This window comes from Oncorhynchus tshawytscha, linkage group LG30 (genome assembly GCF_018296145.1).
Source record: "Oncorhynchus tshawytscha isolate Ot180627B linkage group LG30, Otsh_v2.0, whole genome shotgun sequence".
NCBI classification, from domain to species: Eukaryota; Metazoa; Chordata; class Actinopteri; order Salmoniformes; family Salmonidae; genus Oncorhynchus; species Oncorhynchus tshawytscha.
The window spans coordinates 44242074-44260469 of record NC_056458.1 but is presented as its reverse complement, the minus strand read 5'-3'; the positions used below and the strand labels follow the sequence as shown (position 1 = coordinate 44260469).

At 49.5% G+C, this 18396-nt stretch overlaps 1 protein-coding gene across 3 annotated transcripts in view; it reads left to right on the top strand.

The window, feature by feature from the left end:
• Positions 1-18396, top strand: part of LOC112234658 (glutamate receptor 1) — a 105618-nt gene that overhangs the window by 73332 nt on the left and 13890 nt on the right. For all 3 annotated transcript variants that reach the window (XM_024402894.2, XM_024402893.2, XM_042309484.1), the window contains exons 10-11: positions 673-879; positions 3546-4060. In XM_024402894.2, the coding sequence (XP_024258662.1) occupies positions 673-879; positions 3546-4060 (722 nt within the window). The remainder of the gene's footprint in view (positions 1-672; positions 880-3545; positions 4061-18396) is intronic.

Genomic DNA, 18396 nt, shown 5'->3' with positions numbered 1-18396 from the left:
ACCGTGTACACGTTTTTTATCCAGGACCCCCTTGATAACATTTGAAAAATGTCACAAATGCCTTCCCAAATGTTATTCCGCTACCAAATATGTTTTATTATGGTCATTTATATGAACCCTCAATGTAATTATATTACTCTCTTTTACAGAAAGTGATTAGATCAATTGATAGCGACGGAGTATCAGTATACTTTCCAAGCAAAGTCAGATTTCTTTGACTCCTCAACTTTAGAAATGCGTAGCTCAGCTTCCGAATATCATAAAGATATATCATAAAGAAAAAGCTAAGTTATTCCCATATGCATCCGAGGGACTTTTTCCCTCTGGTGTTTTACTACTTGTTTCTAGCCCAAAGCATCACAGATTTATGCGTCGTTTTAGATTAGTATAAACAATTGCGACTTATAAAAAATTAAAACCTACGGTATGTACTTTATTGTACCCCTCAAATCAAGGAAAGTCCCTGGGAACCCCTAGAGTACATTGTCCCAGAGAAAGCTGGACATGGCAAGTCCCTGGGAACCCCTAGAGTACATTGTCCCAGAGAAAACTGGACATGGAAAGCTTTATAAATGTCCCTTTTAAAAATGTGTGAAAAATGAATGGTGAATGCGTGCAGAGTGAAGGAAACCATGAAAAACAAACATCAATGTTGTCCTTCATGTTTCCTAGGAATCTCCATATGTGATGCTGAAGAAAAATCATGAGCAGCTGGTGGGGAACGATAAGTATGAGGGCTATTGTGTGGAGCTGGCCGCCGAGATCGCCAAGCATGTGGGCTATACTTATAAACTGGAGATCGTAGGGGATGGAAAGTACGGAGCCAGAGATGCTGAGTCCAAGATGTGGAACGGGATGGTGGGCGAGCTCGTTTATGGGGTTAGTAACCATCTCATGAACACACTGGGCAACTCACTAGGCTCTGAGAGAGGAGAAATGTGTTAATTGTACAGTCTCAGTCAACACAGCTGTCCATGGAATTCGGCCAATAGCAAGGACACATTTTGAATGCAACCACTTTCGGTTTATATACTGTAGTAGCAGTAACCAAAATGTTTCAGATGTGGTACAGTATCTGTCGTTTATACAACGGGTGGGTCTAATCCTGAATGCTGATTGGTTAGAACCGTATTCCAGCCGGTGTCTGTTCCACAAGTTACCACCAGCCAAATCTATGACGTTAAAATGCCTATTTACTCTGTTCCATCAGACTATCCACTGTCTCATCAGCCCAGCCAGGCAATTTATAGACTTCATCTTCACTATAAAAAGCATCTTGACATTATTTCACATTTCTTTTAGACTAACATGTAGTTTTCCAAGTACACACTATCTTGTATCTCAACCTTCACTCTAGCCTTTTCCCCCAGTCAATATTCAATATTCATACAGACACGACTTTAAGCCTTAATCCAAACATAACAAATGCACGCAAAAGACCTGTGCAATGATTTTGTTAGTGGCTGTTTGTCACATACTAAATACGTGAAAACAAATTCAATGTGGCCTTTAGTATAAACAATGTTTCCGTTGTGTTATTTTACAAGTCTGGAGCATATACATATCTGCATTGTACATTTGTACATACATTTGTACATACATTTGTACGTTTGTACATACATTTGTACATACATTTGTACATTTGTACATACATTTGTACATTTGTACATACATTTGTACATTTGTACATACATTTGTACATACATTTGTACATACATTTGTACATTTGTACATACATTTGTACATAGATTTGTACATTTGTACATACATTTGTACATACATTTGTACATACATTTGTACGTTTGTACATACATTTGTACATACATTTGTACATTTGTACATACATTTGTACATTTGTACATACATTTGTACATACATTTGTACATTTGTACATACATTTGTACATACATTTGTACATACATTTGTACATACATTTGTACATTTGCAACTGTAGCCAAAGGACATACTGCAGGGCATGCTTATTTCATTCGAATATTATGTTGTTTTTGTTTTTTTACATACATTCTTTGTGATAACAATAACATCGTGTTGGAGAAGTATTCCACAGCTTTACTTCAGAAAGGACGCAGCGTGTCCTTACAAGTTCTGAGATATATTCGGACAAAGGTCTATACCTCTCACTTGACATATCCAGCAGCTTCCTCAATGTCAAAACACAATTCAGATGGGCCTTGATAGGCTGCCAATGTTGAAGTGATAGTGTGACAAGTAGTCAAACGCTGTTGTCTGGTAACCAAAGAATTGGGCAACAGGCAACAGATTGAGAACAGTACAGTATCTGGATTTGTATTCCAGGAAGGCTGTTATTGAAACGTCCCTAACAGAACTGTCACTTCTCATATCTTCCATTGTTCATGTCAATTATGTCAAAACACTATTTCTCTGCCCTCAGGAAGTTGAGATGAAAGATACGCTCCTAGTTTGGTCTAGGGTACAGTAGAATATTTGTTCTGTCCTTACAATGACATAGGTGCTGGGTGGACTCAACCAAATCAAGTCTCGCTTGGAGGGGTTTTTATTTTTTTCTCTCAGTGTTGTAGCCTAATATTTCTTGAAAGGGATTCATTATTATTCAGCTTGAAAAAGCTCAGTGTTTATGTTAGCTGGAGAGTGATTTTAGAAACTTGTCTTATGGGAACAGAGTTTACTATTACTGAGCCGTATGCTAATCCTGGTGATTTACATTCCTTCACATCACCTTAAAGGGGCAATCTGCAGTTGTTACATGCATTTTTATTTATTTTTAACTTACGGACCCATTGATTCTTGAATAAAATTGCTTATTGATGCCTCATGAGCTTAGTTCAACGTTTGTACCCCATCAGAGCCCAAAATATAAGCTTGTTTTACTCTATTATTATAAACAAAGTAAATGTAAACAGACACCATATAGCCTCAAGAAATGGTTAAAACTATAATTTGGTGTCGTGGATGGTAAGTCCTTGAATCGATAGCTCTGTCTATGAATTGAAAATGGTTACATTTATTTTTTTCTTTATTTAACGAGGCAAGTCAGTTAAGAACAATTTCTTATTTACAGTGACTGCCTACACCAGCCAAACCTGGACGACGCTGGGCCAATTGTGCGCCTACCTATGGGACTCCTATGGGACTCCCAATCACAGCTGGTTGTGATACAGCCTTCGAGCACTGAGATGCAGTGCATTAGACCGCTACGCCACTCAGGAGCCCTGGTTTCTTTAGCCACATCCCTCAGCTTTTTACCAAAGCAGGGGCTGGGAAAATACTTTGTTATTGTTGCAATTGCTGATTGCCCCTTTAAGGAAATGCTTTTGTCATATCCACTTGAAGTCCTTATGGCTGGAAGGACGAATACAGACATGGATTTCTGAGTGTAGGGATAATGTTTGAAGGACAAATACAGAGATGGATTTCTGAGTGTAGGGATAATGTTTGAAGGACAAATACAGATGTGGATTTCTGAGTGTAGGGATAATGTTGGTGAATGATACATTGAGGGAGAGCTACATAGATGAACACGTAATTCTCTCCTTGACTCCTAGAAAGCAGATGTAGCAGTAGCCCCGTTGACCATCACCCTGGTGAGAGAGGAGGTGATCGACTTCTCCAAGCCTTTCATGTCTCTGGGCATCTCCATCATGATCAAGAAGCCCACCAAGTCAAAACCTGGAGTCTTCTCCTTCCTCGACCCACTGGCCTACGAGATCTGGATGTGCATCGTGTTTGCCTACATCGGTGTGAGCGTGGTTCTCTTCCTGGTCAGCCGCTTCAGCCCGTACGAGTGGCAGGGGGACGACTCAGAGGGAGAGGAGGGCCAAGAGCAGCAGCAGAGACAGCAGTCGTTCAGTCCCAGGAGAGAGCCAGGACAGTCCCAGTCCCAACCGGGACAAAACCAGGGCCAAGGACAGGGCCAGTCCCAGTCCCAACCGGGCCAAAACCAGGGCCAAGGACAGGGCCAGAGCCAGAGTGAGGGGCACACCAATGAGTTTGGGATATTCAACAGCTTGTGGTTCTCGCTGGGTGCCTTCATGCAGCAGGGCTGTGACATCTCGCCAAGGTAGGTAAACCTTTTTTCGACCCCCCACTGTTACCTGTAGTGTTTCCACTAACAACATCCTTTCACACTATAAAAGTCTCCCCACGGTGAAGACATGGAAGATGAGTCATCAGCAGAAAGGATACAGAGGCATCCTGCCGAACAGAACAGATCAGATCAGAAGACATCAGAACATATCAGAAAATAACAGATCAGAACAGCAGAAAAGAACAGAACAGAACAGAATAGAACAGATCAGATCAGAAGACATCAGAACATATCAGAAAATAACCGATCAGAACAGCAGAAAAGATTAGAACAGATCAGAACAGATTAGAACAGATCAGATCAGAACAGAAAAGATCAGAACAGAAAAGATCAGAACAGAAAAGATCAGAACAAAACAAGAGCAGACTGACTGACAGTATGACTCGACTGGGCCTTCAGGAGCCTGTGTTCTTATCACAACCCAAGACAGCAGTCATGGGGTGCAGGCCAGACCCTTGTCTGGCGTTCCCTAGGTCCAAGCCCAGCCCCAGGGTTTAGTCCAGGCTACTGTTGGAGGTGCGTGTAGTTGTGCTCTTATCAGGGCAGACGTGGACATCAGCAGAAGCTTCTCAAAGAAGAGAGACAAAGATACTCCCTAAGATAAGGGTATTTTTGGCACACGAAATAGGGTTTATTTTTCATGTTGATTCTTGGTGAATAGACATGTCAAATTCAAAAGAAGAATTGGAGAAATTAGATGGATTCAGATTCAGTTATGGTTCTTACAGGATTCCTTCCTTCCAGTGAGTTAACGTGAAAAGAACCCTTTACATTGTGCCTCCTGGTGCCTCCTGGATCTCGTTGAAAGAAAATATATTTTCAGATATATTGGATTGCAACTGATTTGGTTGTATGTACTGCAGATATATGTGTGGCCTTATTCATTGCTCCCTTGCCACATGGCAGGAGTACCATAATCTTTATCACAATGCCCTGCCCTTTTGTTTCCAGCTAGCCATAACCTATGTCCTGCACCCCTCCCTGCCTGCCTGCCTAGCTTGACCCAAGCCTGCCCCTTTGTTTCCAGCTAACCATAACCTATGTCCTGCACCCCTCCCTCCCTGCCTGCCTGCCTAGCTTAACCCAAGCCTGCCCTTTTGTTTCCAGCTAACCATAACCTATGTCCTGCACCCCTCCCTGCCTGCCTGCCTAGCTTAACCCAAGCCTGCCCCTTTGTTTCCAGCTAGCCATAACCTATGTCCTGCACCCCTCCCTGCCTGCCTGCCTAGCTTAACCCAAGCCTGCCCCTTTGTTTCCAGCTAACCATAACCTATGTCCTGCACCCCTCCCTGCCTGCCTAGCTTAACCCAAGCCTGCCCCTTTGTTTCCAGCTAACCATAACCTATGTCCTGCACCCCTCCCTGCCTGCCTAGCTTAACCCAAGCCTGCCCCTTTGTTTCCAGCTAACCATAACCTATGTCCTGCACCCCTCCCTGCCTGCCTAGCTTAACCCAAGCCTGCCCCTTTGTTTCCAGCTAACCATAACCTATGTCCTGCACCCCTCCCTGCCTGCCTGCCTAGCTTAACCAAGCCTGCCCCTTTGTTTCCAGCTAACCATAACCTATGTCCTGCACCCCTCCCTGCCTGCCTGCCTAGCTTAACCCAAGCCTGCCCCTTTGTTTCCAGCTAACCATAACCTATGTCCTGCGCCCCTCCCTGCCTGCCTGCCTAGCTTAACCCAAGCCTGCCCCTTTGTTTCCAGCTAACCATAACCTATGTCCTGCACCCTCCCTGCCTGCCTGCCTAGCTTAACCCAAGCCTGCCCCTTTGTTTCCAGCTAACCATAACCTATGTCCTGCACCCTCCCTGCCTGCCTGCCTAGCTTAACCCAAGCCTGCCCCTTTGTTTCCAGCTAACCATAACCTATGTCCTGCACCCCTCCCTGCCTGCCTGCCTAGCTTGACCCAAGCCTGCCCCTTTGTTTCCAGCTAACCATAACCTATGTCCTGCGCCCCTCCCTGCCTGCCTGCCTAGCCTGACCCACGCCTGACCCTTTGTTTCCAGCTAACCATACTGTATGGTGTATATTCTATATTATTATTATTATTATTATTATTATTATTGTATATTATTATATTATCAATTTATTCCTTCATAAAGTCATGTGGGGATTCATTACCAGATCATTAGTTCAGGTCAATCTGGTGACATTCCTCCATTTCCACTGCCTCCTCCTCCTCCTCCTCCTCCTCCTCATTATAAAGTAAGGCCCCTGGGCGCTTGGCTTGCTCTAATTGCTGGCTCCTCAGTCACTGCCTGACATTTAGGTGGACATGTGTATCCTTCTGCTTTGAGGGAACTAATGAGTTCAAATTACATTACATTTGCAGAAAGCTGCCTAATGGGCCCAAATTAGATTACATTTGCAGAAAGCTGCCTGTGACAGATGTTGTTTTCTCGGTCATAGATGCATCCAATTTAACCCAGACAGAATTTCTAAGCTTCAGGAGAAGAACCATTTAACGCTGGCCATTCCAAGGACAATCCAAGTCTTACTTTGTCTTAGTTTGTACTGTAAAAGCTTATTTTCCTCCCCCATTTCTCTGTCCCCCTATACTGACCAACGAGACACAGTCGTGAACTGCAGATGGTTGATTCCTCTAAATGAAATCATTTCAAAGACATTGATCTTCTATCTTCCCTTTGCTGGTCTTCTCTTCAGTTTTCTGCTTTAACACATCAGTTTCCCCTCTCCTCAGTTGACTTGGGAGCAGTCTTTCTCTCTCTCTCGCTCTCTCTCTCTCTCTCTCTGTCTCTCTCTCTGTCTCTCTCTCTCTCTGTCTCTGTCTCTCTCTCTCTTTCACGCTCTCTCTCTCCTGTGTGAATCATTTGGGTTTCATGGTCTAAGCCTCTTGGCGGACTGGTGATTTGACTTCGTCTCCCAGGCTGTCAGAGGAGGGGAGACCTGACAAATAGAGGAGGGGAGACCTGACAAATAGTGGTGATTCACTTCCCTGGTACCTCATGGGGTTATACAGTAATGGAGAAACTCAGTGGGATGAGGACCTCTTTACCCATGAGGCCAGAGCACAGATGAGTTACATTCATGTCTCAAACACATAGTGACTCTCTTACAGTTTTTCTCAATTGCTAAAACACCATTTCTGAAACCTTGCTCCATTTCCTGAAAACATTCAACACAAAACCTCATCTTCAAGCACTATTTACATAACCTCTGACTCCTCTTGCAGTTTTACCTGTGTTCAAAATCAAACACTGCTCTCAAATCATAAACAAAGTGATCAAAATGATATACACTCTCAAGCAGTCAGTAAACAATACACCGAAAAATAGAAAACACATTGTTCAAAACATACAATTCTCAGGGAGAAGTACATTTTTAAATCTTAAGAAATATTCATATTTTTCCGTCATTGTCTTTTGAAAACATTCAAAACATGTTCTATCATAGTAGCTCAAAATTAATCACAAATTACTACCCTGCTTTGCTCTTTGCAATTTTGTTTTTTGTTCTTCCTCCTCCTTGTACCCCAATTTTTACAGTACTGTACCCTGCATCTCACAAACTTGTCCTTTGTCTCTGTGATACTGTAATTCTTGTTCTTTGTTGAATGAACCTGCAACCAGTCAAAATCTATTGAGCACTCAGTACTGTTAATAAATGGAAAGCACAATGTTCAGGGCCATACAATTCCATTGTACCATTGCACTGTACTACAGTATCCATTCTCAGACTTTCTCCTTCCCACCTTCAACAACCTGTTTGCTCTCTGAACTGGCTTTATATTGGTTGTGTCGCATCATTTGAAACAGGTTAAATCAATTTTGAGTGGTTGTGTTCAATCAATGACATGTGTTCTCTATTTGTATTTGATTGTTGCCACTTGTGTTTACCAGTATGGATGACATGTGCATTAGGGTGCAGAATGTGTTATGAGAATGAGAATGTGTTTAGAGTTTTGCTGAAAAGTCTAAGTTAGATCTGCAAATGGTGTTTTACCATGTGAAATGGTTTAAGGTATTGACAACAGACGGCATAATTAGCTAAATGAGTCCAGGCAACTGAGAACTTTGTTCAGCCAATGGGTTTTAGTGTTTTAGCAATTGAGAAAAAACTGTAATCAGTCATGCATCACACTAGGTAATACTTGCAGCCTACACCTAGCCTCCTAGCCACCGTGCTTCTACACCTGTATTGCTTGCTGTTTGGGGTTTAAGGCTGGGTTTCTGTACAGCACTTTGATATATCAGCTGATGTAAGAAGGGCTAAATAAATTGATTTGATTTGATACACAGGATGGCTTTTATAAGAACACATCTCTACTCTATTTTGAGGAGTCTTGTGAGAATCTACATTCCCTTTATTAAATACTGGGTCAGACCTCCCCTTTGCCTCCAGAACAGCCTGCGTTTTTCAGGGCATGGAAACGTTGCTCAATTGTCATCAAGGGATCTAGCCAGGAAAACATTCCCCACACCATTACACCACCTCCACCAATCTGTACCATTGAGATACTGGAACCGCCTGACCCGACGATCATACCACCTTCAAAGTCGATTAGGCTACTCGTTTTGCCCATTCTAACATTCAATTGAACAGTAACTGAATGCCTCGATGCCTGTCTGCCCGATTAATATGGCAAGCCACAGCTACGTGACTCACTGTCTGTAGGAGCAAACTATTTTCGTGAATGGAGTGGTGTACCTAATAAACTGAGTGTTTAGTCATGTGCCTTCTTCAGTATTGCGAGAATCTACAGTATATTCGGGTAGCTTCTTCAGCATTGTGAAAGTGTGTGCGGTGAGGGTACTGCATCTCTGAGGGAGTCTAATTTGAAGCAGAAAGGTGGCACTATGTCACGGCTGTCGAATGAAGTAGACCAAAGCGCAGCGTGGTGAGTGTACATATTCCTTTTTATTTAGAAATGACGCCGACAAAAACAATAAACAATACAAAACAACCGTGAAGCTTACGGGCTACGTGCCACAAACAAAGTGAACTTCCCACAAAGACAGGTGGGGAAAAAGGGCTACCTAAGTATGGTTCCCAATCAGAGACAAGGATAGACAGCTGTCCCTGATTGAGAACCATACCCGGCCAAAACATAGAAATACAAAATCATAGAAAAACAAAACATAGAATGCCCACCCCACATCACACCCTGACCTAACCAAATAGAGAAATAAAACATCTCTCTAAGGTCAGGGCGTGACACCATGAAAGGTCACCTGAAGGTAAATATGAATAGAAAGGTCAACTTGCTTCTCACACTGGTGTGTTCAGTGAGCTGACCTGCAGTAAAACAGCTCAAATGTCATTTATCGATATCAGCTCTGAGGAAAGAACAGTTTAAAGAACCTGCCGGCCAGCTGCGTTTGGCAGGATGCTATTTGTCAAAAAGTTCAGTAACTGGGAGGCCTGCCATGTTGATGATAATCTCCAAACAACCAGATCGAAACATAACTCTGAAGAACAAGAGCCATGGGAGATGGAAGGAGCAGCTTTGTGGGCAGACCCCAGCTATTTATTAATGATAGCATGTGTCTGATCTCTGTAAATGTCACCACTGCCACTCAGAGAAGGGCTCGTCATGTCGCAACTCACAGAAGCCACTAGACGCCTAAGTTTAACTTCTGAGGTAAATGTCCGTGTGCCATCTTAAGTGCATTATCTTATTGATATTAGAAATGATTAGCCTCACAGACTGGCAGTTAGCAACGTTCTTCAAATGGCACCCAGAAACATAAACATGTTGTCCACGAGATCATCTAACTCTGGGGAGGTAGATAAAGAGCCTCGTTGACAAAATACCAAAGTATCTCTTTAACCTTTCTGTTCTCCACGGTGCAAAGCCGATGGGATTCCCTCCCATTCACAGAGACAATGAAATACGAAATAGGGTTTTACTGACGGCTGGCGTGATCAAGGCAGTGAGAAAGTGTCAATACCGCCTCCCTCCTTCCCTCCATACCTCCTTCCATGCCTTCTTCCATACCTCCATCCCTCCCTCCACACCTCCCTCCCTCCATACCTACCTCCCTCCATACCTCGCCCTCTCCATGCCTCCCTCCATACCTCCCTCCATACCTCCAGTAGCTCCTTCCTCCCTCCCTCCATGCCTCCCTCCATACCTCCCTCCCTCCATACCTCCCTCCCTCCATGCCTCCTCCACACCTCCCTCCCTCCATACCTACCTCCCTCCATACCTCGCTCTCTCCATGCCTACCTCCATACCTCCCTCCCTCCATACCTACCTCCCTCCATACCTCCCTCCCTCCATGCCTCCATCCATTCCTCCCTCCATACCTCCCTCCATACCTCCTCCATACCTCCATGCCTCCCTCCCTCCATTCCTCCCTCCATACCTCCCTCCATGCCTCCCTCCGTGCCTCCCTCCATACCTCCCTCCATACCTCCCTCCATGCCTCCCCATGCCTCCCCCTTCCTCCCTCCATACCTCCCTCCCTCCCTCCATGCCTCCATGCCTCCCTCCACACCTACCTCCCTCCCTACATACCTCCCTCCATGCCTCCTGCTTCCCTCCCTCTATACCTCCCTCCCTCCATGCCTCCCTCCATACCTCCCTCCATTCCTCCCTCCATACCTCCCTCCCTCCATACCTCCCTCCATACCTCCCCCATGCCTCCCTCCATACCTCCCTCCATACCTCCCTCCTCTCCATGCCTCCTCCATGCAACCTCCATACCTACCTCCCTCCCTCCATACCTCCCTCCCTCCATGCCCCCTCCCTCCATGCCTCCTCCATACCTCCCTCCATACCTCCCTGCCTCCATGCCTCCCGCCATACCTCCCTCCATGCCTCCCTCCATACCTCCCTCCATACCTCCCTCCATGCCTCCCTCCATGCCTCCCCCAACCCTCCATACCTACCTCCCTCCATACCTACCTCCCCTCCCTCCATACCTCCCTCCCTCCATGCCTCCCTCCCTCCATACCTCCCTCCCTCCATGCCTCCCTCCATACCTCCCTCCCTCCATGCCTCCCTCCATACCTCCCTCCAAACCTCCCTCAATCCTTCCCTCCATACCTCCCTCCATGCCTCCCTCCATCCTTCCTCCATACCTCTCTCCATCCCTCCATCCATGCCACCCTCCATGCCTCCCTCCATACCTCCCTCCATCCTTCCTCCATACCTCTCTCCATCCCTCCCTCCATACCTCCCTCCATACCTCCCCTCCATGCCTCCTCCATGCCTCCCTCCATACCTCTCTCCATACCTCCCTCCATACCTCCCTCCATACCTCCCTCCATGCCTCCCTCCATACCTCCCTCCATGCCTCCCTCCATACCTCCCTCCATACCTCCCTCCATCCTTCCCTCCATACCTCCCTCCATACCTCCCTCCATGCCTCCCTCCATACCTCCCTCCATACCTCCCTCCATGCCTCCCTCCATTCCTCCCTCCATACCTCCCTCCATGCCTCTCTCCCTCCCTCCCTCCCTCCCTCCCTCCATGCCTCCCTCCATACCTCCCTCCATACCTCCCTCCATCCTTCCCTCCATACCTCCCTCCATACCTCCCTCCATCCTTCCCTCCATACCTCCCTCCATCCTTCCCTCCAAACCTCCCTCCATACCTCCCTCCATACCTCCCTCCATGCCTCTCCCCTCCTCCATGCCTCCCTCCATCCTTCCTCCCTCCAAACCTCCCTCCATACCTCCCTCCATGCCTCCCCTCCCTCCCTCCATGCCTCCCTCCATACCTTCCTCCATCCTTCCCTCCATACCTCCCTCCATGCCTCTCTCCTCCCTCCATGCCTCCCTCCATCCTTCCCTCCAAACCTCCCTCCATACCTCCCTCCATCCTTCCCTCCAAACCTCCCTCCATACCTCCCTCCATCCTTCCCTCCATCCTCCCTCCATGCCTCTCCCCTCCCTCCATCCATACCTCCCTCCATCCTTCCCTCCATACCTCCCTCCATCCTTCCCTCCATACCTCCCTCCATGCCTCCCTCCATCCTTCCCTCCATACCTCCCTCCATGCCTCTCCTCCCTCCATGCCTCCCTCCATGCCTCCCTCCATGCCTCCCTCCATCCTTCCCTCCATACCTCCCTCCATCCTTCCCTCCATACCTCCCTCCATCCTTCCCTCCATACCTCCCTCCATGCCTCTCACCCTCCCTCCATGCCTCTCCATCCTTCCCTCCATACCTCCCTCCATCCTTCCCTCCATACCTCCCTCCATCCTTCCCTCCATACCTCCTCCATGCCTCTCACCCTCCCTCCATGCCTCCCTCCATCCTTCCCTCCATACCTCCCTCCATACCTCCCTCCATCCTTCCCTCCATACCTCCCTCCATGCCTCTCTCCCCCTCCATGCCTCCCTCCATGCCTCCCTCCATCCTTCCCTCCAAACCTCCCTCCATACCTCCCTCCATCCCTCCATCCCTCCCTCCCTCCCCTCCCTCCATGCCTCCCTCCATCCTTCCCTCCATACCTCCCTCCATACCTCCCTCCATCCTTCCCTCCAAACCTCCCTCCATACCTCCCTCCATCCTTCCCTCCAAACCTCCCTCCATACCTCCCTCCATCCTTCCCTCCATACCTCCCTCCATGCCTCTCCCCTCCCTCCATGCTCCCTCCATCCTTCCCTCCATACCTCCCTCCATCCTTCCCTCCAAACTCCCTCCATACCTCCCTCCATCCATCCCTCCATGCCTCTCCCCCTCCTCCCTCCCTCCATGCCTCCCTCCATCCTTCCCTCCATACCTCCCTCCATACCTCCCTCCATGCCTCCCTGCATACCTCCCTCCATCCTTCCCTCCATGCCTCCCTCCATCCTCCCTCCATACCTCCCTCCATGCCTCCTCCATACCTCCTCCATGCCTCCCTCCATACCTCTCCCTCCCTCCCTCCATGCCTCCTCCCCTTCCCTCCATACCTCCCTCCATCCTTCCCTCCATACCTCCCTCCATACCTCCCTCCATCCTTCCCTCCATACCTCCCTCCATCCCTCCATCCTCCATCCATGCCTCCCAAACCTCCTCCATACCTCCCTCCATACCTCCCTCCATACCTCCCTCCATGCCTCCCTCCATACCTCCCTCCATGCCTCCCTCCATACCTCCCTCCATACCTCCCTCCATCCTTCCCTCCATACCTCCCTCCATACCTCCCTCCATGCCTCCCCTCCATACCTCCCTCCATACCTCCCTCCATGCCTCCCTCCATTCCTCCCTGCATACCTCCCTCCATACCTCCCTCCATGCCTCTCCCTCCCTCCATCCCTCCCTCCCATGCCTCCCTCCATACCTCCCTCCATACCTCCCTCCATCCTTCCCTCCATACCTCCCTCCATACCTCCCTCCATCCTTCCCTCCAAACCTCCCTCCATACCTCCCTCCATCCTTCCCTACAAACCTCCCTCCATACCTCCCTCCATCCTTCCCTCCATACCTCCCTCCATGCCTCTCTCCCTCCCTCCATGCCTCCCTCCATCCTTCCTCTAAACCTCCCTCCATACCTCCCTCCATGCCTCTCCCTCCCTCCCTCCATGCCTCCCTCCATACCTTCCTCCATCCTTCCCTCCATACCTCCCTCCATAACTCTCCCCTCCCTCCATGCCTCCCTCCATCCTTCCCTCCAAACCTCCCTCCATACCTCCCTCCATCCTTCCCTCCCTCCATACCTCCCTCCATCCTTCCCTCCATACCTCCCTCCATGCCTCTCTCCCTCCCTCCATCCTCCCTCCATCCTTCCCTCCATACCTCCCTCCATCCTTCCCTCCATACCTCCCTCCATACCTCCCCTCCATCCTTCCCTCCATACCTCCCTCCATGCCTCTCCCTCCCTCCATGCCTCCCTCCATGTCTCCCTCCATGCCTCCCTCCATCCTTCCCTCCATACCTCCCTCCATCCTTCCCTCCATACCTCCCTCCATCCTTCCCTCCATACCTCCCTCCATGCCTCTCACCTCCCTCCATGCCTCCCTCCATCCTTCCTCCATACCTCCCTCCATCCTTCCCTCCATACCTCCCTCCATCCTTCCCTCCATACCTCCCTCCATGCCTCTCACCCTCCCTCCATGCCTCCCTCCATCCTTCCCTCCATACCTCCCTCCATACCTCCCTCCATCCTTCCCTCCATACCTCCCTCCATGCCTCCCCCTCCCTCCATGCCTCCCTCCATGCCTCCCTCCATCCTTCCCTCCAAACCTCCCTCCATACCTCCCTCCATGCCTCTCTCCCTCCCCTCCCTCCCTCCCTCCCTCCATGCCTCCCTCCATCCTTCCCTCCATACCTCCCTCCATACCTCCCTCCAAACCTCCCTCCATACCTCCCTCCATCCTTCCCTCCAAACCTCCCTCCATACCTCCCTCCATCCTTCCCTCCATACCTCCCTCCATGCCTCTCCCCTCCCTCCATGCCTCCCTCCATCCTTCCCTCCATACCTCCCTCCATCCTTCCCTCCATACCTCCCTCCATACCTCCCTCCATCCTTCCCTCCAAACCTCCCTCCATACCTCCCTCCATCCTTCCCTCCATACCTCCCTCCATGCCTCCTCTCCATCCCTCCCTGCCTCCCTCCATCCTTCCCTCCATACCTCCCTCCATCCTTCCCTCCATACCTCCCTCCATACCTCCCTCCATCCTTCCCTCCATACCTCCCTCCATGCCTCCTCCCTCCCTCCATGCCTCCCTCCATGCCTCCCTCCATCCTTCCCTCCATACCTCCCTCCATCCTTCCCTCCATACCTCCCTCCATCCTTCCCTCCATACCTCCCTCCATGCCTCCACCCTCCATCCATGCCTCCCTCCATGCCTCCCTCCATCCTTCCCTCCATACCTCCCTCCATACCTCCCTCCATCCTTCCCTCCATACCTCCCTCCATACTTCCCTCCATCCTTCCCTCCATACCTCCCTCCATATCTCCCTCCATACCTCCCTCCATGCCTCCCTCCAAACCTCCCTCCTTACTGCCATACTGCCATACCTCCCTCCAAACCTCCTCCATACCTCCCTCCATCCTTCCCTCCATACCTCCCTCCATGCCTCTCTCCCTCCCTCCATGCCTCCCTACATCCTTCCCTCCGTCCTTCCCTCCATACCTCCCTCCATTCCTCCCTCCATACCTCCCTCCACACATCCCTCCATCCGTCCCTCCATACCTCCCTCCATGCCTCCCTCCATCCTTCCCTCCATCCTTCCCTCCATACCTCCCTCCATGCCTCCCTACATCCTTCCCTCCATTCCCTCCATACCTCCCTCCATGCCTCCTCCATCCTTCCCTCCGTCCTTCCCTCCATACCTCCCTCCATGCCTCCCTCCATCCTTCCCTCCGTCCTTCCCTCCATACCTCCCTCCATTCCTCCCTCCATACCTCCCTCCATACCTCCCTCCATACCTCCCTCCATTCCTCCCTCCATACCTCCCTCCATTCCTCCCTCCATACCTCCCTCCATACTCCCTCCATACCTCCCTCCATACCTCCCTCCATACCTCCCTCCATACTCCCTCCATACCTCCCTCCATACCTCCCTCCATACCTCCCTCCATTCCTCCCTCCATACCTCCCTCCATACCTCCCTCCATTCCTCCCTCCATACCTCCCTCCATACCTCCCTCCATACCTCCCTCCATGCCTCCCTCCATACCTCCCTCCATACCTCCCTCCATACCTCCCTCCATGCCTCCCTCCATACCTCCCTCCATACCTCCCTCCATGCCTCCCTCCATACCTCCCTCCATGCCTCCCTCCATACCTCCCTCCATGCCTCCCTCCATACCTCCCTCCATACCTCCCTCCATACCTCCCTCCATGCCTCCCTCCATACCTCCCTCCATACCTCCCTCCATACCTCCCTCCATACTCCCTCCATACCTCCCTCCATTCCTCCCTCCATACCTCCCTCCATACCTCCCTCCATACTCCCTCCATACCTCCCTCCATACCTCCCTCCATTCCTCCCTCCATACCTCCCTCCATACCTCCCTCCATACTCCCTCCATACCTCCCTCCATTCCTCCCTCCATACCTCCCTCCATACTCCCTCCATACTCCCTCCATACCTCCCTCCATACTCCCTCCATACTCCCTCCATACCTCCCTCCATACCTCCCTCCATACTCCCTCCATTCCTCCCTCCATACCTCCCTCCATACCTCCCTCCATTCCTCCCTCCATACCTCCCTCCATACCTCCCTCCATACCCCTCTATACCTCCCTCCATACCCCTCCATTCCTCCCTCCATACCTCCCTCCATACCTCCCTCCATACTCCCTCCATACTCCCTCCATACCTCCCTCCATACTCCCTCCATACTCCCTCCATACCTCCCTCCATACTCCCTCCATTCCTCCCTCCATACCTCCCTCCATACCTCCCTCCATGCCTCCCTCCATACCTCCCTCCATACCTCCCTCCATGCCTCCTGTACAGCAGACTGATGCCTCCCTGGTACTGCTAGACTCTGCTCAACGAAGATAGACGCTCCTGTCTGCTTGGATGTGTGTTTGCTACTGCGTTTTTGCCCTGAGGGGGGGATCTCACTCTCAGCCTCATACGCTCCACTTTCACCACTGGAGGAATGCGTGCTGCATCTCTAATGTTATTGTAACTTTTCACAGCTCATTAAAGTCATTTACTGGACACAATATCTCATTCTTACGTATGTCATACAGAGGTTTATGAAGATAGATGAGTTATGCAAGGGTTAAGATTAGTTTTAAATAATTTGCCAGGGAGATACACTACACGACCAATAGGTATGTGGACCCCTGCTTGTCGAACATCTCGTTCCAAAATCACATACATTAATATGGAGTTGGTCCCCCCTTTGCTGCTATAACAGCCTCCACTCTTCTGGGAAGGCTTTCCACTAGATGTTGGAACATTGCTGCTATAACAGCCTCCACTCTTCTGGGAAGGCTTTCCACTAGATGTTAGAACATTGCTGTGGGGACTTGCTTCCATTCAGCCACAAGAGCATTAGTGAGGTCAGGCACTGATGTTGGGCGATTAGGCCTGGCTCGCAGTCGGCATTCCAATTCATCCCCAAGGTGTTTGGTGGGGTTGAGGTCAGGGCTCTGTGCAGGCCAGTCAAGTTCTTCCACACCGATCTCGACAAACCATTTCTGTATGAACCTCGTTTTGTGCATGGGGGCATTGTCCTGCTGAAACAGGAAAGGGCCTTCCCCAAACTGTTGCCGCAAAGTTGGAATCACAGAATCGTCTAGAATGTCATTGTATGCTGTAGCGTTAAGATTTCACTGGAACTAAGGGAACTAGCCCGAACCATGAAAAACAGCCCCGTACCATTATTCCTCCTCCACCAAACTTTACAGCTGGCACAATGCATTCGGGAAGGTATCGTTTTCCTGGCAATCCGCCAAACTCCGATTCATCCATCGGACCGGCAGATGTTGAATGCGTTTCCACTGCTCCAGAAACCAAATGGTGTCGAGCTTTACACTACTCCAGCCGACCCTTGGCATTGCACACGGTGATCTTGGGCTTGTGTGCGGCAGCTCGGCCATGGAAACCCATTTCATAAAGCTCCCGACGAACAGTTATTGTGTTGACGTTGCTTCCAGAGGCAGTTTGGAACTCGGCAGTGAGTGTTGCAACTGAGGACAGACAGGTTTTTTTTTTTAACGCGCTACGTGATTTAAAGCTCGGCGGTCCCGTTCTGTGATCTTGTGCGTCCTACCACTTCGCGGCTGAGCCTTTGTTGCTCCTGGACGTTTTCACTTCACAATAACAGCACTTACAGTTGACCGGGGCACCTCTAGCAGGGCGTATATTTGATGGAATTACTTGTTGGAAAGGTGGCATCCTATGACAGTGCCACTTTGAAAGTAATTCTACTGCCAATGTTTGTTTATGGAAGTTGAATGGCTCAATTTTATGCACCTGTCAGCAATGGGTGTAGCTGAAACAGCCGAATCCACTCATTTGAAGGGGTGTCCATATACTTTTGTTTATATATTTAAGGAGAGAAAGGTATAAGTGTGTTCATATGTACAGTACGTATGTGTGCACACAGTGGGGAAGGTTCAGTGTATATCCTGGACCAGTCCCCTTTGCCTGTGTGTCTGCAGTGAGACGTGGCTGTGTACGGGTCAGACCTCTCTCTTAGTGTGACCAGACGCCCCGAACGCTCCTCTTCCTGCCCCAGGCATAGTCTGTCACTTCAATTCTATTGTTAAACACACACACACACTCCCCAAACACATCGCACAGCCATCCCATAGCTAAAACATTTACACACTCTCACACATTCTACTCCTTTAACAGTACATACAGTACACACACAAACAGACAATCACACAAACCCAACGCTGCGGGCCTCACAGCCATTTCCCTGTACAGAGGTGACCCAGAAA